The sequence below is a fragment of the Gracilinanus agilis genome, chromosome 4 (genome assembly GCF_016433145.1).
Source record: "Gracilinanus agilis isolate LMUSP501 chromosome 4, AgileGrace, whole genome shotgun sequence".
In the NCBI taxonomy this organism is placed as follows: Eukaryota; Metazoa; Chordata; class Mammalia; order Didelphimorphia; family Didelphidae; genus Gracilinanus; species Gracilinanus agilis.
The window spans coordinates 258805007-258827430 of NC_058133.1; the positions used below are offsets into that span (position 1 = coordinate 258805007).

Genomic DNA, 22424 nt, shown 5'->3' on the forward strand with positions numbered 1-22424 from the left:
TTTCAGTTGGGTATGGAGACAAGATCAGATCCTGGTAAGTTTCAGTTATGGCTGAAACCCCAATGATGTTCCTTTTCTTTAATTTATATTCCTCACAGGTCAGTAAGATGAATATATAGAAGCTAGTTATCTAATTGTTGAGGAGAGAGATCTTCTTAAACTGGCAGCAGACAGGATTCAAACTAGATGTCCAGACTGAGTTGTGAGTATTCCCCCAAATAACTACCAGGAACAGATTTGAAGATAAAGGTTATATTAAGAAATAACAAGTGAAACTAGAAAAGGTTAATGAGGGTTTTAGGATAATGAGAGGAGACCCTGAACTGCTAGATTGATGCTGCCCTTCCCCCTCCTCACAGGAGGGGATGAAGCACTTAACTAAAACTGGTACTCTTGCTATTAATGAATATCTTTACTCTCTAATCACTAACTAATTATGTATTGATATTAATGAAGAATACTAATAACAAACAAGCTAACCCTATGAGTAGAAACCACAAGTTTATGTTACAATAGCCTCTCAAGTGAACCCTCAAGTCTGGAGTCGCAAGCAGAGTGTCAGCTCACTTCAACCTCCACAAATTAACTGACTCAAACCCTTCTCAACTGTCCCCTCACCCAAAGTTCTCCAGGGGGTCCCCTGGAATTCTGGGTGAGGCTATCCCTGTACCTTTGCAGGGATTCCATGCTTTGCATCTCCACACAACAGAGCCTTAGAAAGAATGGTCAGATATTTAGGAGAACTAGGAAAGAGCATTGTCATGAAACGAGATGAAAGTATGTATCTAGGAGGAAATTGTCAACAGTGTCAAAAATAACAGAGAATTTTGAGAAAAATGAGAACTGAGAAAAACCCATTAGTGTTAATAATTAAAAGATGAACCCTGGAGAATAACTTCAACTGAATGATGGAGGTCAGAAACCAGATTACATGAAATTAAGAAATAAATGATTGGAGAAAGTGGAGTTGTTGAGTACAGAAGTTTTGGGGTTGTGGGGGGAATTTGTATATTAAAGGGAAGAGAAATATTTGAAAGCTTGAGGAGATGGTAGAATTTTAATGAATGGAGAAATCTGGATTTATTTCTTGATAGCAGCAAAAGTATCAATAGTTATAGAGAGACTGAAGATGAAAGAGAAGAAGGGGTAGTCAAAGAGTTTAAGTGATTTGCCCAAGATTACAGATCTGGGAAGTAATAAAAATTAAAACTTATGGATCTTTCAATTCCAACTACATAGTTCTAACTAGACTCTTTTAGGAGACCAAGAATAAGGGGACAAGGAGAGCTGGGTTTGGGGGATCCTAACTTTTAGTCGACAGTATATAGAAGAAAAACTACAGAGACAATGAGCTATTGCCACTGGAATGACAGAGGGAACACACTTTTTAAAAAATACCCAGTTTATTATAAACACCAAACATTTCCAGAATACTTTTGTGCCAGCTAAAGAGAGAATTGACCCCCCAGTGTCCTTAGCACCACTGTATATGGAAACACTCAAGTAACCTCTTTGGTACATTTTTCTCTCATTTTCAGTGCCCTTCAATTCACAGCTCTGTTAAAGCTCTGGCTGTATAAATTGTGAGTTACATCTACTGCTATTATCTGTTCTTTACAAACTCTAGAACTAGCTGCTAATAAAACATTATCTCCTTGGTGATGAGGACTATTTAGCTTCATCTTCATATCTCTAGTGCCTAGAACAAAGATGGTACATAGTAGATGCTTAATAAATGCTTATTGAAAGAATGAATAAATTCCCACTAAGTTGTTCCCATTAAAGGCTTCTTTGGCTTCCCTTCCACTAGTTTTTGCAATTTAAAAGAGGAATCTGAGAAAGAAAACCTTAACCCAAAGGAATTAATGTTGATAACAGAGAACATAATTAGTAAGAATGTAATTTTGTTTTGAAAAACACTATTGGAATTGATAAATTACATAATAAGGCAAAAAGAAGACTGACATTCTTCCTCTGTTCCTCCATTTTCAGGAAATGAGAGATTGGTGGCTTCCCCCTCAATGGGGATTATGTCTCTTATTCCTGAGCTGAATTTCCACCTGTGGTCTCCACCATGGTCCAATATCGACCCCTCTTCTCCATGAGTTGCCTATGGGTCCCACTCTCTTGAATAGCCCCATCCTCTAGGAAGAGTACATAGTCAGCCTTTTCCACAAAGCTGAGACGCTGGGTGATAAGGAGCACTGCCTGAGAGGTCTTCCTGGGGGCTTCATATAGGAGCTGCTCCACCTGTAGGAAAAGGCACAAATACTGTCAGTAATTCAGACAGCCTCATGCACAGGCCATAGCACAAATGCCACTGGGCATTTATCATCTCATCCTGAGTGATCTTTTACTGCTACTCCCATTCCACAGAACTTGCTTTAAGTGTTCTATGAGCTCTAGGGAAAGAAGAATAAACCCAGCCCATCCTCACACACATAGCTGCTTAGTCAATGTTCTTTGATGCAGCTAATGGTGAAGATGAGGACAAGGAAGAAAAAGAGGAAAAGGAGTTAGATTCAGGAATTAGCTCTAGATGTATCAGAAAGGAATTAGTGTTGCCTTCAGATTTAAGGATTTGGGATTTAGGAGCTTTGAAGTAGTTGCTATTGCTATCTTACCCATAACTGGTTGTCTGTGTCCAGGGCACTGGTGGCATCATCTAAGATGAGGACCCGGGGGTTCCGAATGAGAGCCCGGGCCAGGGCCACTGCCTGCCTCTGACCACCTGACAGCTGGCTCCCAGATTCTCCTATATCTGTAGAGAGAATGAGATGCATTGAGAGCAGGACCATCACAGTCATACAAAAACATGCTTTCTCCCTTGGACTAAAGCAGGTGGATGGTCTTCAATGAATGATAGATATTCTGAGAGGGTTAATGGAAATCAAGTAATGAGATTCCAAAGGCCTTAATCTACCCATCTTTGTAAAGTCTGAATTCATTAGATTCTTGAATCAATGGGAGCAAACTCAATCTGGCCCACCATATCTAGTCATCCCAAAACAATATTCCATCTACATCCAGTCATCTATATGGATATCTGTATGGTACACTTGTCTGCCCATCCTACCTCTGGCTTTGAACATAGTAATCCCATCAAGATTACCATTGCTTTTGAAAAGGGCAGATTATCTGACTGTTCTATGAATTATTCAACATCTCTATACTTCTCTAGATTAAAATTCTCTTCCTTGACTACCACTCACCTATGTGTTGCCTCCCTTCATTAAAATGTAAACTCCTTGAGGACAGGGACTTTCTCATCTTTGTATTTGTATCCCCCACACTTAGCACAGTGCTTGGCACATAGCACTTCATGATAAGAATTGACATTTATATAGCACTTAATATTTGCCAGGCTCCCTGCTAAATACTTTACAAACATTATTTCATTTGATTCCACAGCAACCCTGAAAGGTAGGTATTGTTATTATTTCCACTTTACAGATGAGGAAATTGAGGCACACAGAGCCTCGAACAACTAGTAACTGTCTGATACTGGATTTGAACTTATATATTATAGAGACAACTAGGTAGCATAGTGGATAGAGGCCGGGTCTGGAATCAATAAGATGTGAGTTCAAATCAGACCTTAGACAATTACTAGCTGTATGAACCAGATCACATTTGCCTTAGTTTCCTCAACAGCAATGGAGGTAGAATAGCACCTACATCGCAAGATTCTTGTGAGGATCAAATAAGATAATATTTGTAAAGCACTTAGCATAGTGTCTGGTACATAGAAGGCACTTAATAATTGATTGTTCCCTTTTCCTTATTTCCTTCTTCTAGAATTTATTAAGTGCTTTTTCTATTATTCATTTCTTATACATCTCTAGTATAGGACTGAGTTAAAGATGAAATGGATGTGACCAGGTATTGATTGTGAAGACATATGTCTACTTTACTAAGTGAATATTCACAGTACCTGTGTAGTACCCCTGAGGCAACTGAGAGATGAAACTGTGAGCTCCAGCCTTCTGGGCAGCCTCCTTGATCTCCTCCAGCTCTGGCTTCTGGTCCAATCCATAGGCTATGTTTTCATATAGACTCCTTCCAAACAGCTGTGGTTCTTGTGACACTGCAACCACCTGGGGGTGAGCCAGGAGCAAGGAAAGGTGAGAGCAAAAGAGGGGAAGCTCAGGGCAGGGATTAGGTATTTCCATTCCTAATGATAAATCCCCCATTCTATCACACCCATTAATAAGAATGTTCCTGGACATCCTTGGAACTTTGCCTGCCCTTCTTTCTCCTCCTCATTCCTTCCTTGACCTATTCTACCAAGGACATTGTGACCCAGGTGATCTTCCTATCCTCACCTGTGAGTGTAGGTATCTGTGCTGGTACTGGGGCAGTGGCTCCCCATCCAGCAGCAGCTGCCCCCTTGTAGGCTGATACAGATTCTGCAGCAAAGCAGCCACTGAGCTCTTTCCAGCTCCATTGGGCCCCACTAGGCCTAGCACTTGCCCAGGATGCAAAGTGAATGTGACTCCCTAAAGGAACCAGAAAGGAAAAGTATCAGGGGAGAGGCAAAGAGAGTCCTTCCATGTGAACACACACATACACACTCCCCACTATCACCATCACTACCACTCCTTGACCCTACACACATTCCGAGATATTCTCTCCATGAAATGATGAGACAGGGCCAATGTATTTCTTGCATAAAGGAGGATCTCAAAGGACCTTTAGCAGCCTGGGAGTTGGAAGGAATGAAATGTGAGAGGTAAAAAGTAGTACCTTTAGGACCAAGACATCTGGTCGGCTGGGGTAAGCAAAGAAAACATCTTGGAACTCTACACAGCCATTCAGGGTAGAGGGTGCCAAGGGACCACTGGAAGGGCATTGGGGTATCCGGTCTAAGTACTCAAAGATCTTCTCTGAGGATCCCACGGCCTTCTGTACATTGGGAATTGTGGAGAGCAATACCTGAAGGAAGAGAGATAAGTTAACAGGATGAGAAGATATCATGTATTGTCTAGGATATCTAATAAGAGAGCTGAAAGAGGATGTTGAAAGTAAAGGGGGAGTAGGAATAGGAAGCATTGGTCAATAGGAGTCTCACCTCAACAGCAGTGGTAAACTGGATCTGATAGAGGACAAAGGTGACAAGGTCCCCTCTGCTCACACTCCCATGGGTTACCATCTTTCCCCCCATATAGAGAATTCCCACCTTCAGCAGCAGTCCTAAAAGCTGGGGAAAGAAAAGAGTATAGTCAGGGGTACCATGACTGTGTGCCATATTCATGAAAAAATGTCATTAAAGAAGCCTCTAGAATAGTCAAAGGATATCATAAAATCATCATTAGATATCATAAAATACCTAGAGCCCTGGATTCCTAAAACAAACTGTCTCCCAGGGGTAATGCTCTGAACCCCCTCCTTGATGAAGGCAACCATCTAGAACTTCAAATAAGAGAGAAAGCTGTGGGGGCCAACCATAAGAATAGGAGTTTTACCTCAGGGTCTTAAAATGGGAAATTTGGTCTAGGAGTCCCTGTATAGTGACCAGGGTCAATAAGTCCTAGACTAGAAAGTGAGTCCTCTTTTCCCAGGTACTCACGTTAGTGGCCCACATATTAAAAGTATAGGCCAGTGCCTCCTTCTGGTTAAGTTTCTGTGTCTTCTGGAGCTGATGGGCAAATCTCCGTTCCTCTCCTTCTTCATTGGCAAAGCTTCTCACTGTGGGCATAGCAGAGAGTGCCTCCACAGCCACCTGGCTTGACTCTGCCAGGGATGATTGCACTTGTTCTGCTAGTGCCTGTGAAGACAAAGGTAACAGTGTTGGGCAGAGAGCATTTTCTTAGTGCATTCTCATATAATTGTACAGAAAATAATGTTGTGAAAAAAACAGAAAAGACAGTCCTGTGGATTTGACCCTTGTCTATTTCCCCAGACCACAGAAGGGGCCAATGTCAGGGACATTTATCCAAGTTCCAACTGAATAAGAGAAGCACTGGAGGAAGAGAGTGAAAAGGGCATTTGTTAGGGAGTTAGGAAGCCTGAATTCCAGTGTAAGCTCTGTTCCTGGCTGGCTGGAAATGTAATCTGACATGTTATTCATATTCTCTGGCCTTCAGTTTTCTTATCTGAAAGATAGAAATAACATTTGCACTAGCTACCTCATGGATGAGTGTGAGGAAGGAGTTTTGTAACCTGGAAAGAACTATGTGGGTGTGACATTAAAAATAATAGCATGTGATATGCTAGTTGATATAGTAGCTAGAGAACTGAATTTGAGAGACCTGAATTTAAATCACCCCTTAGGCACTAGCTGTAAGGCCCTAGGCAAATCATTTACCCTCTCCCAGCCTCAGTTTCCTCATCTGTAAATTAGAGATAACAATAACCCCTACCTCTCAGGAACATTGTGAAGGTCAAATAAGATATCACATGTTAAAGTGCTTTGTAAATGCAAAAGTACTAAATAAATGTTAGCAAATACTATTGTTATTATTATCATTATCATGATTGATGTAGTGTCTGCTATTATTCTCAGATAAAAGGATTTATCTTTTATCAGAACTATAGTCAAAGAATATAAGGATGCAGGGAAAATGTGAAATCAATACCCTTAGAAACTACAGGAAAGTAAGGATTCTAGAATTTGGGTACACAGAGAATAGAGAAGGATGGAGGCAAAGGGAAACCATATCCTAAAAAGGACTGTGGTAAAATGAGGACATGATGAAGAAAAATGATTAGAAAATGACCTGGATACAAAAGCTGTATTGGAAAGGGGTCAGGGTTCAGACAGGAGAACCATCAGGGCCACAGGGCAAAGATTAGATACCCTCTAGTCTTTTTCAATATAGAGGGCAAAGGAGAGTCAAAGAGGAACAAAGTTTGGGAAACCCAAGTGTAAAGAACAGATTGGAGCTTGTGAAAAAGAAATAAAAATTGGAAATGCTGAAGAAATTCTTTGGGCTTATACCTGTTGCCACTTTCCCAGCTTCTTGGGCAGGAAGAAGAGCACTGGCAGAGCGATCAGTGTGACCAGAGTGAGAGTCAGGGACCCCCAGAGCATAAATGCCAGCAAACACAGTCCTCTAAAAAAGTACCACAGCAGCAAGCTTAGCTTATCTCTCAGGGACTCACTCAACGTAGCTGTATCCTCTGTCACACGAGAGGTAATAGCACCTGTGGAGGAGGAGGGGAAATTCAGAGAATGGCAAGAGTTGAAGATCTGGAGTAACTGGGGAAGTGAGGGATGGAAACATGGGTTTAGGCTGAGGGAGGTCTGAAAATGTGTGGGAAATTTTTGGAATGAGAGTAGGAGCTCATTAGTTCAGTCACTGTCTAAGTGCCTCTAAAGGGTTTATGGGACCCCAAGAAGACTGGAGAGGGGTGTGTGAGGTAGGGTGGAGAGAAACCATGGTTGCAAAGTTCTTCTTGGGGATCTAGTGATGCCAATCCTGCAATCATGGAGCCAGAGGGTCAAGGTTTAAAATTCTAAATGTGGCTACTAATTGGGACTATATGGGGACATAGGAAGAGACTTAGGAGGCAAAAACTCTCTGGTTCTGAGGATAAAAGAAATGTATGGTTAATATTTTTTGTTATAGATGGAATATATATTAGTGTGTCCTTTCTAATCTTTGGCTTGAAAAACCAAAGGAAGGATAATGTGTACTATATAAGATTGTATAAAAGGTATAAGGAAAGAAAGGAATGGGGTGGGTCTATTCCATTCCCACTGCCACACCCTGGAATAGACTTTCCCCCTAGTTTCTAATCACTCAGACTATTGTAAGAGGCTTTTTGCCCTTACTTTCTTTTCCCTCCAATCCATCCTTTATACTGCTGCCTGAAGAATCATACTTGTACAGAGATTTTTATTATGTTAATTTCTCTGCACAAGTTTTCAGAAGTTCTTTATTGTCTACTAAATAATATTCATATTTCTCTGTCATCTATCCTATTTTTTTATTCATTTCATACTAATCTCCTCTATACCATCTGTGCTCCTTGTCCTCATACATTGGGCTCTCATGCTGATGCACCTTTGTTCCTTGTGCTTAAAATGCTTTCTTTCCCCACCTTTGCCTATAAATTCAAGTGCCACACACCCCCCAACAAGTCCCATCCTAACTTCCCTTATCCTTCCAATTGCAGGTAGTATTTTTCTTTCTCATGATTTCCTTTCATATTTATCATTAACTCTTTTGTACAATAGCTAGTAGTGCTAGTATCCTCATTCCTAAATGCTATAGGACCCCTTAAATTATAATTGACATGATTTATTTCAGTGTCTGCTTTGTAACCTTTCTTAGGATATTCATATGAATATTCTTGCTTCTAGAATTTTGTACCTTCAAGTACCACCTTCCTCTTGAGAATAGAAATTAATTGACATTGATAGCCAAAACAATATGTAAGTGCAAATGCACATTTATTTACAGATTAATAATTAAGGATTTACACACACATTAGGAATTAGAAGTTTCCCCCCTCCCCTTCAGAATCTGAACTAGCATTCATATGCAGAATCCTTAGTAGAGAAATTTTAAGTACTTTCCTCAGAGAACCTGGGAATAACTGAGATAGCCTCCTTATTTTAAAGCTCATTGAATTACTGCAGATCCCACATTCAAATTACTGCAGTGAAGGGTAGGGACTGAGTCTTACCTCAATTTTCCATCTCTCTCTGTACTCCAGCACACCTCTCTGAAGGAAGTTGGCACTTAATGAATGTTTATTTCTTTTTGTTGTATGAGAAATAGGTAGAAAGAAATATAGGAATGTCTTTATGAGAGGGTACAAGGACTCACCTGTTTGGTTCTGTTGAAAAAAATCAGTCTCTTGGCTCAGGACAGCCCGGAACACTTGTCCCTGCAGGTTGCTGTGTGCTTGGCCCATTGTGTGATTATAAATTCCATCACCCAAGAACTCTAACAAAGCACTGGGGAGAAATGGAGAGGCAAGAAAGAGGATTATTATGAGGCTCAATATTTAAGAGGGAAGATGTTTTCTGGAGCATCAACCTGCCCAAAGTGCAGGCCCAACTTCCAACTTCCTCTTTTCCCTAGTTTCCTATTCTCCAAATTCCTAAGCCCAGTTCCCAAACCTGGCTATGGTGAATATCGACATGAAGGCGATGTTGCTTGTGAAGGTAGCAACTGCTTCATCCTGCAGGATCCAGTCTGTGAGATGACCAGTGAAGAATGGGATAGCCATCTCTCCTGGAAGGGTTGAAGTAGGGTCAGGGAGGGAAAAAGAGTCAGTCAACTAATAGATACTTATGAGAAGTTTTATATATCAAAGCAGAGGATTTTCAGCAGGACTATATCCCCCATCTTCCCTGTTACAGTTAGAATGACAATTCCTCTCCCCTGAAGAGTCGTCTTTATCATGCAATTTCTCCCCCAAATTCTCGCTACTTCCACAGATCGTAGTATGTTAGACCTCTTATGAGATTACACAGACCAATCCCCCATTTGAGATTGGGTCATTATAGAGGTAAGGTGAATTTCCAAAAATCATAAAGCTTACACGAAACATTGGGACACAGGTCTCCTTGTTTCTACGCAGTTATGGTGTAATTGGAGTCAGGTCCTGGGTATTCAGTTCTGCCTCTGAACTTTCCTCATATCCCCCTGACTCACTTCTCATAATTTTAAATCCCCCCCAAATTTGCCCAAACCCATGCTCACCTAGGCAAGACAATAGGAGGAAGAACATCACTAGCGGGAAGCGACGCAGTTTTGGACCCAGGAAGCCTAGCAGCCGGTGCATGATGGATCCAGAGCCCAGCGGACCCCCTGGCACCCAAAGGTTTCCAAATTTGTGCCATAGGATCACCGCTGGCAGCGCCGTTGCGTAGCTGAGAGCGAAAGCGTCTAGCCGGCTCCCCCAGTGCAGCAGCCGGGTCTCGCCTCCACCCTTGGGAACCTCCCTCCCTCCTAGAGCCTTGAACGAGGCGAGCCCGGGCAGGGCCAACCCCAGCGCCGCTGCTAGGGACCCCAGCTCAGCCCTCCAGCTGTTAGAGTTGGCCCCTTCCCAGCTGGTGGTCCAACGCAACCCCAACCATAACATCCCCCAGCGACCCAGACCGGCCCCCCAGACCCGGAGCAAGGACGGCCCAATGGGCAAGAGCATAAGCAGAATCTGAGGCAGCATGAGGTGAAGTGCCCAGTCCATCGGCAGCAGTAGCAGTGCCTGCAACAAGGGGTATTGGAGCGACCCTGGAGACCCCGCGCCAGCCATGTGCGGAGCGCTGTCCGGGGTCCTGAGCCGGCTTCCTCTACTGATTTCCACTCTTTGGTCAGTGGTCTAGGTCCGGGCGATGCTGGTTTCTGTGTTCCGCACAGGCTTCTGAGATGCTCCAGGACAGGGCTCAGGAGCAGAGGAAGGGGCGGGCCGCTGCCAGAGTCTCAGAAAAGCTCTGGCAGCGAACCGCTCCAGGCTGCCCAGTAGCGAGAAGTGAAGCCGTTTCCAGGAAGAAGAAATCGAAAGCGGTTCTGCTCCTCGCCCACCCGCACCAACTCCCAGCCCCGCCTCCAATGCCGCTCCGCCCAGGAGATGCCAGACCAGGTTCGGAAACTTGAAATAAACCGGGAATGGAAGCCACCTTGTCCCTCCCCCAAGTCCACCCCTTCAGCCACAACCGCAAGCCCCGAAGTTCCTAAGTTCTCCACTCAGAAGAGCCTCGGTTCTTCACTGCCTCTCGGAAGGGTTGTCGCGTCACCAGTCACCGAGCAGATCAACCCTGAACAGGTTAGGAGCCCGACAGACAGCAGTCTAGTGCTAGAGACGCGCCCCCTTCAGGGAAGCGAAGTTAGGAGGGGCGGAGCTGATGGGTGATCACAGATCAGAAAACTGCCCTGGGCGCAAAGGAGCTCTGAACCGCGCTGGCAGGATGCAGGCGTGCTCTTTTGTTGGGGACCTTCCTGCAGCAGGAGAAGTCTATACCGGGGTAAGAGACTCGAGAGACAGCAAAGAGGGAGGGAAAGAGGGTATAGCTTTGGAAGTTCAGTGTCACGGACCAAGCTAGAGAATGCACGTGGAAGCAAAACCCCTTCCCCACTCGTCCCGTGATAGGAGGAAAAGCTCCATTCTGGGAGAGGCATTCTAGGGTTCTGAAGTGGGAATGACCTCTCTAGGCTGCCAGAGGAGGCCGAAGAGCGGCGTCCAGACTCCTTTGCAAGGTTGGAGAGAGAAGCGACTCCTCAGCCCTTTCGCTTTCACTTCTCTGGGGAAAATTGGTGTGGGTGGGTTGGGGGACTTAGGGGAAGAAGAAGCAGATTCCAGGAAGAAGTCCTGTGGCCACTTGGACCATGGGAGCTGGGGGAGTGAGACCCTGAAGTGATAAAAGGAATTTTAAAAGAATGATCAATTGGGGGCAGATAAGGTAGCTCAGTCGATTGAGAGTCAGGCCCAGAGACGGGAGGTCCTGGGTTCAAATTTGACCTCAGACACTTCCTAGCTGTATGACCCTGGGCAAGTCACTTAACCCCCATTGCCTAGCCCTTACCGCTCTTCTGCCTTGGAGCCAATACACAGCATTGACCAATACACAGTATTGATTCCTAGAGGGAAGGTAAGGGTTATTTAAAAAAAAAAAAAAAAAGAATGATCAATTAATTCATCACTGTTTGCAGAGATACTCCTGTGAAAGGGAATTGCCTTAGGAGTAAATGGGGGAGTGCCTGGTCTGTTGGTGCTTCAGCCATGTGACCATGCTAATCACACCACCTATGCCCACTCGGGGACTTTGCCCATAAGGTAATTGCTTAGGGAAGATGGGGAGGAGAGAGTTGTATGGCTGCAAGCAATTGACCTACATTCAGTGACACTACTCAAGGACTGAGGTAGGCATAGTTCTGTGGCAATTAATGACCAAGGAATGTAGGATTGCCTCAACTCAAGGGCCTCAAGATAGTTTGACTACAGTGTACATTTAATCAGGACCTGTAACTGCATTGGGTGAACTAATAAAGTAAGAAAAACATGGTCACTGCCTTTGTGGAGTTTACAATCTTGTGCTGGTAACTTACAACATCTACATCAAAACTATAGTTCTGAGGAGGTAATGAGGCAATCAGGTGAAAAATTCTTGGAGGAAATGACATTTATTAAGTAAGATCAGGAAAATTGGGCAAGATTTTAGTGGAGAGAGAAGGCATTCCAGATACAGAGACATGAACATAGGCATTAAGAAACTGCAAGATGTAGGGTCAGAAAGGATTTTTTAAAGGAATTCTGAATTTAGAATTGGGGAATACTGAGGCTCAGAAACTTGAAATGATTAGTTCAAGAGTGCCCAGGTGATTAGTAGCAAGACTGAGATTTCTTCTGAATCTGAATCAATTTCGAAAAGGTATAACTACATAGCTAAAGAATAAAGGTTTGAGGGACAATAGTTGTGAGATAAAGCTGGGAAAGTGAGTTGCAACCAGGTTGTGAATAGTGAAAGGTCTGATCTGAGTAAACCACAGTAAGTCACCAGGACAATCTTCTGGAATACAGAAGAAGTGATTTTGCTTCAGGAAGCAAGGGTAATAGTAATGCCCATTTATAAACATGTCAACACACGTATGTAATGTTCTGATGAAATTAGATTCAGGTCTTAGATTCCAGCTGTTCTGCAACTCAAGATTTCTCCCCTTGGATCCCAGAAAAATCTCTTTTCTCCTTATCAAAATCTGCTTAACTAAATCTCTTCAGTTTTTAAAAAAATTGTCCTCAGAACTTAGTTTCTAAATACCCTACATTCACTTCCCTATCCTGAGAGCTGATCATAAGAATCAACTAAACTTATTGGAGAGTCAAGAAAAATTTAAGAATTTCATGATTACCTCCTTAGCTAGTATTGTACCATGTCTAAATACAAAACATCACACATTTGAACTTTTTACAGTGGAAGTAACTTCAGCATGGGAACAACCAGGCCTATAAAGCTATCCTCACAGCCCACCATCCTTCCTCCCCAGAAAGATAACACATGGTCCCTAGGATTTTCCCATTATTCTTTTCCTTATAGTATTGGAAGATGCCACTTGGGGGAATCTAAGACTTGGCATTAAAGTCCTGGCTGGGGGAAAGGGTCTAGTCCCAGGCCAGGTTCTGAAACTTCTTCCCAACCATATAAAGGAATTAGTTGTATTAAGAATAATATAATGGAAGAAAGAATTCTTGAATTGTGCTACCAACTCTGCCACTAACCAAGTGTGTAACAACTTGTGTGTATCTGTTTCTTGTAAGTTGTCTGTTTTAAGTTAGGAGGAGCCTACAAAGGTCTCTTTCAGTTTTAACTCTCTAAAAGTCTATTTCTGCAGACAACAATAATGGCAGTGGAGTTTGATGGTGGTGTCGTGGTGGGTTCTGATTCTCGAGTTTCTGCAGGGTAAGTACCAGGGGAGGATCAGATATTAGGCCACTCTCCCTAAACATGCATGTTGCCTTGGCTAGGCGTAAGAAACTTTGTGGAGTTACTTTTGGAGCAAATTGGAGTGAACATTAATAACAAAGCAGGTACTTGTATAATAAAAAGTTGGAAAAAAATTGGAAGGAAATATAAAAGGATGAAGACTCTTGATTAGGGTATGCTTAAGTGAACTAGAGATACTGGGGTGGAGGATATCTTTGCTAAGATTCCCAGGATAATTGAGAACTGGGAAGGATGAGGAAAGAAGGCTCAGGCCTTTATTCCTCATTTCCCTTCCTTAATACCCTCTCCCTTTTCTTTCTTCGACCTCCTTTCTTCGATCCTCAGAACAGCTGTAGTGAACCGAGTGTTTAACAAGCTGGCTCCTCTGAACAAACAAATCTATTGTGCACTGTCTGGCTCAGCTGCTGATGCCCAGGCTATAGCTGACATGGCCACCTACCAGCTGGAACTTCATGGGTAGGAGTCAGGAATGGTCTTGGGATCTTTTATTTACTTCTTCTTCATATGGTACCTGTCCAAACTACTGCAGTTGTCTACCTCCCTCTTTATAACATTCCCCTACCCTAATAATAGTACTTAACATACAAAGTAGGGAGACCATGGAGGGAGGGTGAGCAGCGATCTGGTAGGGAGGACTTATAAGAAGGACTCTAGCACCCATTGAAGGAATTTGTGGTTGGCGTTGGGGTGGATAGGGAAGAAGCAGAAAACAAAGGGGGATGGGGAAAATCAGAAGTGTAGTGAAATTGCTATTTGGAGCATTACAGGTGTAGGTTTCGAGGTTTGGTTTATGAGGATTAGAGAGTACTTCAGGAAAAGATGGTTATCAATCTCTCTAGGATGGAGCTAGAAGAACCTCCCCTTGTTCTGTCTGCTGCAAATGTGGTGAGGAATATCTCTTATAAATACCGGGAAGAGCTTTCAGCCCATCTGATGGTGGCTGGCTGGGATCAATACCTCGGAGGCCAGGTGAGACACTCCCTGAAAGATCACTGCCCCTCTAATTGGCTATTGGGATAACAGATCGTCTTATCAATGAGGGTCAGAGATACTGTTGCTATAGGTTAATGTGTGGTTTCAATGTAAGGCTTGAGAGGGGGGAATCTAAGGCCTAGGAGACTGAGACTCTGCCTATGGGAACCAGAAGTGTAGAACTGGAATCAGGAAGACCTAAGTTCAAATTTGGCCTCAGATATTTATTTGCTTATGTGACCTTGGGCAAGTCACTTAACTTCTTTTTGCTTCAGTTTCCTTGTCTATTAAATGGGGATAGTAATAGTACCTACTTCTCAAGATTGTTGTGAGGATTAAATAAGATAATAATTGTCAAATGATTAGCCCAGTACCTGGCACATAATAAGTGCTCTAGAAGTGTTAGCTATTATTATTACCATCTGCTTATATTTTTATTACTTTATCTCAGGTGTATGGGACCTTAGAGGGGATGCTGACACGACAGCCTTTTGCCATAGGAGGCTCTGGGAGTACCTACATTTATGGCTACGTGGATGCAGCCTATAAACCTGGAATGTCCCCTGAGGAGTGCCGACAATTCACTATTGATGGTAACTATCCATTTTGGAAGAGAGAGGAGGAAGACTTAGTGATCTTTGGAGAGGAAGCAATGAAAAACAAAAAGGGAATGTCTCCCAAAGGGATGGATCTCCTGGGCTTTAAGAATATCCTGGAGAGATAGACAAGAGGCTCTTAAACCAGGACAAACTTCCTTTTTCCTCTCCCCTTTCTAATCTCTCAATAGCTATTACTCTGGCCATGGGCAGGGATGGCTCCAGTGGAGGGGTCATTTATCTGGTCACTATCACAGCTGCTGGCACCAAACAAGAAGTCATCATGGGAAAGGAGCTACCTCAGTTCTACGATGAGTGAGACATTCTCACATATTCTTCTATTCTCTTTATTTTGTAATAAACTTCTTGTATTAAGCGTTTGGTGTAAGTCATTGAGAACAGCTCAGAGAATATGAGAAAAGGAGAAGTAAATGTGGAATAGAGGCAAAATACCTGGACTGAGACTCAAAACAGTGTAGCCCTCATCCCTTTTCTTCTATAATTTTGCTGAATGACCTTGGGCAAGCTATTTTCCTTCTCGGACTCAGTTTCTTCATCTATCCCCTGTAGGAATTAGCTTATATGATCTCTAAGGCCAATAGAATCTCCAAGATTCATTCCAGTTTAACAGAATATGAATCTGTTAGTACTCACAGAGATGAAGAAGGTGGCACCCCTACAATGAGGAACCAAAACCCTTCCTTCTTTGTCCTGACCCAGCTCCAGGCCCTGCTACCACAGAGTAGGAGAGATAAACATGGCCTTAGTCTTAGGAAAAAGCTCTCTCACTAGGTCCTGTGAAGTTTCCCCTGTGGGGGAAACAAATAACTAGTCATCCTTCTTGCTCTGATTGTGCCTCATGTCTGCCAGTGCTTGTAAGATAATATGAATTTAAATGCGTCTTCAAATGTGCTATTTCTAAAGTAATCATTGAACATTAGCTATGGAAGAGACTTTAGAGACGGGCATAGTATTTCAATTCTTAGTGCTTAGCACAGTGTTTGGCACATAGTAGACAGTTAATAAATGTTTATTGACTCTTTTGCAGAGAAACTGAGGTACAGAAATGGGTAGCAACTTGTCCAAAATCGTACAGCTGATATTACCAACTACATATTATGGAATCTATGGTCATATACTGAGATATAGGTAAAAGGTTCTAAGAAGCACTGTGAGATGGTAAATAGAAAGTCCACACTGGTGTCACTATAACTCTTATTCAGTTGTTCCAGTTGTGTCTAACACTTTGTGATCCCATTTAGAGTTCCCTAGCAAAGAGTGGAGAAGTTTGTTATTTCCTTCTCCAGTTCATTTTAAAATTGAGGAAACTGAAGCAAACAGGGTGAAATAATTTGCTCAGAGTCACATAGCTAGTAAGTGTTAGAGGCCAGATTTGAATTCAGATTTTCCTGACTCCACTCCCAGCCCTTTATCTACTATTGCACCACCTACCTGCCCCAACCTCCATTCAGATCTCACCTCTGATGGGTGCTAGCTATGATGCCCTGAGCAAAACACAACCTTTCAGTTCCCCTGAAAACTCCCTAAATCTGTACAGAGCAACAGATGCTCTGTGTAAGTAGAAGGAGCTTCTTTTCCCTCTCTACACCTGTGAAATCACAGGTTTGGGTAAAAAATGATTGTAATAACTCCTATAATAACATAACAGATAAATAAGAACTTTGGGGGAAATTAGGAAATGTAGGAAACAGTTTGGCAAAAAAATGTTAAAATTAACTTTTTACACCATATACCACAATAAGCTCCAAATAGATAAACAAAGAGCCAGTCAAAACAAAAAATAAGACAAATAGGAAGTATCTTTTACAACTGTGGGTACAGAGGAGACTTCAAAACTAAACAAAGTAATAAGGTTTATCCTAAAAGATAAAGAACAATTTTAATTGTGTAGAATTTTAAGCTTTTGCCTGAACAAAATTAGCTTCACTAAAATGAGAAATGGAAAATATTGTATGGGAAAAATTTATGTCAAGTACTTTTGATAGATATATATCTTTTGATAGATATGTGCCCAAGATATATAGAGAATGGTCTTAGTCTTACAATGAATACATAAGACTAAGAGCTATTCTCAAATAGTTATATGGTCAAAATATGTAACAGTTTTCAAAAATGAAATTAAAGCTACCAATAGCCACATGAAGAGAAATGTACATCGAAACAACCGATGTCATGCAAATATTACTGGAAAACATTATAAAAGATGAGTCAATATTAAAATTGATCAGTATGGAAATTTAAGTGCATTAATATGATATTAGTAGAGTTGCTTAATGACCCAATCAATCTATAAATTGACTTGGAACTAAGTGATAAAAACTACTAAACATCTTATATCCTTTGATCTAATAATCCTACTATTAAGTATATACTTCTGGAAGACCAATAACAGAAAGAAAATTCCCAAATATAATAAAAATGTCATAGCACCACTTTTTATAGAAGTTTTAAAAACTAGTAACAAAATAGGGACCCATCAATTGGGAAATGGCTAAAAATTTTGGGAGCATGAATAGAATATTACAGATATTGAATATGAGGAATTTTTAGAAACATATAAAAATGTGAACTGATGCAGAGGAAAGCAAGTAGAACCATAGGAACTTGGATAGTTGTTGTCCTTCTACTTGAAGAGGACCAAAATGGCATCACTATTTGGGGCTGATATATATATATATATATATAGTATGTCTAACTGGCTGATCGGGCCAATACAAGCTCCAAAGGCTCTACCACAGGTGGGACACAAATCACCTGTAAGAACATCTGGAGTGGAGATGTCTCTAAATTTGTGCCAGTGTTTCTCATATCTCCCAAATGATACCAAAGCTCTTCAGAGAGATATTGAGTGTCGTCGAATCATTTCTTCAGATCTCCTTATGAGTGCTTGCCTTGTGAGTTCTCCATAAAAGAGTCTTATTGGAAAACCTGTGTTTTGACACTCTACAGAAGAATATGAATGCTTGGCAGTTCAGCTCAGGAAAGAACCTCAGTGTCTGGCACCTTATCTTGCCACCTGACCTTCAGAATCTTCCTAAGACAATTCAAATGGAAGTAATTCAATTTCCTGGCATGGCTCTGGAAAACTGTTCAGGTTTCACAGGCATACAATGAGGTCAGCACAGGGGCTCTTCACTACCTTTAGTAGTAAACCTAATACCTCTTCACTTCCACATTCACAATCCCAATCAGATTAATGGAGTTCCTCAAAGTCACCTGTGATCTCAAGCCCCATATCATCCTGAAGAATTTACCTTATCCCCAATCCAGGACTCACCCCAGCCATTCACATACCCATCCTCTTTGCTTTGTACCTTTTTTCTCCCTCTCCAGCTCTAAAGCCTCCAGAATCTCACCTTTTTGTATGAAAGAGACATCAGATTCCTGTGTACTGTCATTGTCTGGAAACAAAGATGGGAAACAACCTAGTCAGATATTTTCTTCTACATATTTATATACTTAGATATATTTCCAGTACTGGGGTATGGTGAGGGAAAAGAACATCAATGAAAGGCTATTAGGGAAAGGCTCTCTGAATTCTCACTTATTATGTTTCAAAGATAATATGGTTTGGTCTCTTATTTCTATTCTCCATGTCAGTCCTTCACTTACCTGCAGCCTGAATATAGTCTCCTTCTTTTCTATCTGGAAAAAAAATCCAATAGGGAGTTTAGGAAAGAAGACCATACTAAAGCCTCAGAAGTTCCCTTGATTTGTTTTGTAGACAGAACAAATCACAACTGTGACTCCACCCCTACACCCACTCTAGTATAATATCTAGATCCAACAGGAAGAGAGAAAAGAGGTGCCACAAATGGGTGCTTTCCCAACCTGAAGTCCTGCATCTATAAGTTTCCCGTTCTGGTCTACCACACCCAGCTGGTGAGATATTCAGTTCTTTTGGCCAGAATCCCTGTATTCATTTCTGATCTGAGTCTGAAAGCAGTTTCCCCACTCAGCTAGCCTGTTATGCCACTTCAATGCATCCTCCATAAAAGTATTTTCTATTTGCAAGTTTGATCATCTAGTCTTAGAGCCCAACCAACTAACTTTCACTTATATGGGAAATGAAGAACTTGAGGACAGAAAGACAAGCTGCCAGATTAGGGGAAGTCAGAAACCCCATTCTGCCTAATGATCCCCTTCCAGTCTTCTCTACCTGATTTTTTTTTCCCTCCAAATCACGACTCCAGCAATGCCTGCAATGAGGAGGAGGAGGGCAATAGCAATGATGCCCACACGGATCCAAATGGATGAGGGCTGTGGCTCTAAAAAGGGAAAGGAAGTGAAAGGCCTTAATCCCTCTCTACTCTGAGATTCACTAACCCTTTTCCCAAGTCCCCCAATAACTCCACATTATTCAGCCCTTTTCGGGGTGGGGATAGCTTTTCCCCAGTCCCTCCTCACTGTCCTTACTCCATTTCAGGGTGAGGGGCTCAGGCAGTCCCTCATGCTGAACTTGGCAGGTATATTCCCCTTCCTGACCGGAAATCATCGACACAGCTGCCCACTTCTGGAAGGTTCCATCTCCTGCAGGCCTAGTCTCAATGAACTCTGTGTCCTGGAGCTGTTCTTCCCCATTCCTCAGCCAAGCCAGGGAGATCTCTTCTGGGTAAAAGCCCTGGGCCCGGCACTGCAGGGTCACCTCCCCTTTGGGGCCCGCCTGTCGAGTCACTTGGGCAGCAGGAGGGTCTGGAGGCAAAGATCAGAGGCATTTCCAGGCTCTCCCTTCTCCCTCTCCCCTCCAAGAATACAGGGATAGAACAGGATATGGGGAACGAGCCATAGCAAGAGATCTGAGGTCAAGGAACTCCCCTACGGATCAGGAGCCCCGGGGGTATTGCTTCATAGGAGGCAGAGAAGGTCTTGTGAAGGTTCAGCCCCGACCCCGAGTGAAGCACACACTCTGGCAGAACCCTGCTTTACCTGTCCTCAGCAAACAGTCCTTCCCGTCCTCCAGGTGTTTGTGCAGCCATTGCACACACTCCTCCTCCAGATAGGCCTTCCCTCTCTTCAAGAACTTCTTGTCGGACTCCCACTTGCGCTTAGTGCTCAGAGCCTCTGGCACCGCAGCAATCCACGTGTAGGTCTCCATGTCCAGAGAGATGTAGTCGTGCCCATCATAGGCATGTTGTAGAACTCCTCGCTTGAAGCTGCCGTCCGAAGAAATCTCGCAAGCTATCAGGGTCTGGAAGATGTGAACACCTGCCCCATCCCCAGCCCTGGGATCAGCACCCAATCTGCAGACCCTTTGATGAGCCCTCGGGACCTAGGACGGCAGCAAAACTAATACCTCCAGCAAAATTGGCAGATGACCTGTCCAGATCCAAGTCTCCTCTCCCCATGGGCGTGCCCCGTGACTCTGGGGCCCTGTCACTCACCACCTTCGCTCTGGTTATAGTAGCGGCGTAGGGTCTCTAGGCCCACTCGATAATTGCGTGTTTCTGCCCTGGCGATGCGCGTCTGCCCCTGCCAGTAGTCCTGACCCATCTTGTGCATCCACTGCGCCCGCGGCTCCACCCTCTGATTCGCGCTGTGGCTGTCGTAGTACTCAGTCTGTTGATCGTCCACGTAGCCCACAACCACCTTCCGCGGCTCCTGGAACTCCGGACTGGACACGACAGTGACCAGATAGCTCTTGGAGTGAGAGCCTGAGAGGTAGAGATATCGGTCCAGGCTCAGGACCTCCGCCCCGCTCCGCACTACCCTGGGCAGCTCCGTGTTTGCTGTGAGCCTAGAGCAAACTAGTCCGCCTAGGGTGTGACCCTGGACCCCGCCGCCCCTGAGATGCCTCCTCCACCCAGCCGTTTGAGCCCTTCCGTCACGGATACTGCAATTGCACCTCGTAGTATCGCGGTAATTCTCCTGACTATAGCGCTTTCAGAAAAGAAAAACAGCCTCTCTGACAAGAAGTGACAACAACCCGGACAGGTCCTAGTGTCTCTGTCTCTAGACGCTGCCCTATCGCCACCCTCTCTGCTCCTAATCCCAGGGCTCGAATACTCCCGTCCCCCAACTCCAACCCCTCCCTTGTATCCTCACTTGGCCCCTGCCCCCATCCTATCCGTTCTGCACTCTCCTCTGTGAAGCTTTTTAACAAAGCTTTTCGTGGTTCTTCTGGCCTCGGCCTTGGCAATCAGGAGCTCCTAGATACCTCTGCTCCCCTTTTAACTCCACTGGGGAGTCGCATTCCTGCCATCTCTACTTAAGTTTCTTCTCTCATCACATCTACCTATCAATCCAGTCACCTCACACCAAAGCTGAAAGACCCACACCTTCCTGATAATAACAGTTGAGATGCCAGGCTACTAGCCCAGAGAGCAAACACACACTTATGATGGCTTCTTTTGCCATTATCTCTTCTAGGTTTTACTTTCTTTAAGATTAAGCCCTTTGTTCACTAGAAAGTAACTGGCTAATGAGGAGTAGCTCTCTATAGTAGAGACCTTCCCTACCCCACATCAACCCTTGGATCCGTGGTACAGCCTCCAGGCAGTCATTTAATAATATTCTCTACTTACGTGCCCAGGTCTCTGTCAGGACTAAGGTTCCAAACAAAAAAAGAAAGAACATATTTAAGGCTCAGAAGAGACAGGCAAATGAAGCACAAGATCACTGAAAACGAGTTTACACTGGATTTATAGAAGACAAACCCTTAACTTCTGGTTGGCTTCACAGAGGCTCTGCCACCCAATAGCAAATATAATACCAAAACTCTCATTGGTGAATGGGCAGAACAAAGATACATAGATGGGGGCGGCCACAAAGGAAATTCTCAGCGTTATAAACCTTTCATTTATGTAACACCTGAGACTCTCCCTTCATTTGTCTACTGCTATTACTTTGTTCTAAAGCATTAGACTCAGGAGAACTAAATGTACTCTTGAAGGATCTCATCCAGCAGGTAGTCTCCCACCATATGTCAAAAAGACAGACAATTCTTTGAGGGTCACAATCAAAAAGTTTTGCATAAACTGGAGAGTCCTGCCATCTAACAAAATATAAAACAGAAAAACATGTTCACTTATAATCATATGACTTAGACATAAATGAGATTTTGGAAATCATTTATAGCAGTCTTTATATAGGTAAGGAAACTTGCCTTCAGTAAGATTAGAGTAAATAAGAATAAATAGCAAATAAGGGTAAGAATCCAGAACATTGGATTTCAAACTTAATGTTCCACTATAATAATCTGCCAGTAGCATGGAGCAGCTTATACACTGAATTCAAACAAAAGAATAATATTCTCTGGATGGCAGAATTCTCCAATTCCTCCCATTGATATATGGCATCATACAAACTGGATCAACACTAGACCCTCTGAAGTGAAATCTATGACAATACCAAAGGGATTAACCTAACCATCTATAGGATGAAAAAGCAAAGTGGATGAAAATCTCATATTGCCTCAACTGTGTGTGACATGCACCTCGACA

At 43.1% G+C, this 22424-nt stretch overlaps 2 protein-coding genes across 2 annotated transcripts; one reads left to right on the plus strand and one right to left on the minus strand.

The window, feature by feature from the left end:
• Positions 1-1384: 1384 nt before the first annotated feature.
• On the minus strand, positions 1385-20080 carry TAP1 (transporter 1, ATP binding cassette subfamily B member). Its single transcript, XM_044673975.1, has 13 exons — positions 20054-20080; positions 9660-10164; positions 9074-9188; positions 8778-8908; positions 6941-7146; positions 5570-5767; positions 5180-5200; positions 5072-5095; positions 4747-4935; positions 4326-4499; positions 3935-4097; positions 2625-2761; positions 1385-2250 (listed from the first exon to the last, which is right to left on the minus strand). Exons 1-13 carry the CDS (start codon positions 20078-20080, stop codon positions 2038-2040), a joined length of 2103 nt encoding a protein of 700 aa, XP_044529910.1. The 3' UTR covers positions 1385-2037.
• Positions 10731-15338, plus strand: PSMB9 (proteasome 20S subunit beta 9). The gene is made up of 6 exons (XM_044673981.1): positions 10731-10921; positions 13284-13351; positions 13721-13852; positions 14236-14365; positions 14820-14961; positions 15156-15338. Exons 1-6 carry the CDS (start codon positions 10802-10804, stop codon positions 15281-15283), a joined length of 720 nt encoding a protein of 239 aa, XP_044529916.1. The 5' UTR covers positions 10731-10801; the 3' UTR covers positions 15284-15338.
• Positions 20081-22424: the final 2344 nt, after the last annotated feature.

What these genes read in the sequence shown, in the direction of transcription:
- PSMB9 (XM_044673981.1), top strand. Translation starts at nt 10,802, where the DNA reads ATGGGTGATCACAGATCAGAAAACTGCCCTGGGCGCAAAGGAGCTCTG. An exon ending in GATTCTCGAGTTTCTGCAGG is followed by an intron (nt 13,352 to 13,720) that starts GTAAGTACCAGG and finishes TTCGATCCTCAG; the next exon opens with AACAGCTGTAGTGAACCGAG. An exon ending in TACCAGCTGGAACTTCATGG is followed by an intron (nt 13,853 to 14,235) that starts GTAGGAGTCAGG and finishes CAATCTCTCTAG; the next exon opens with GATGGAGCTAGAAGAACCTC.
- TAP1 (XM_044673975.1), bottom strand. Translation starts at nt 20,080, where the DNA reads ATGGAGACCTACACGTGGATTGCTGCG. An exon ending in AGTTTACCACTGCTGTTGAG is followed by an intron (nt 4,936 to 5,071) that starts GTGAGACTCCTA and finishes CTCTTCCTTCAG; the next exon opens with GTATTGCTCTCCACAATTCC. An exon ending in CAGATGTCTTGGTCCTAAAG is followed by an intron (nt 4,500 to 4,746) that starts GTACTACTTTTT and finishes TGGTTCCTTTAG; the next exon opens with GGAGTCACATTCACTTTGCA.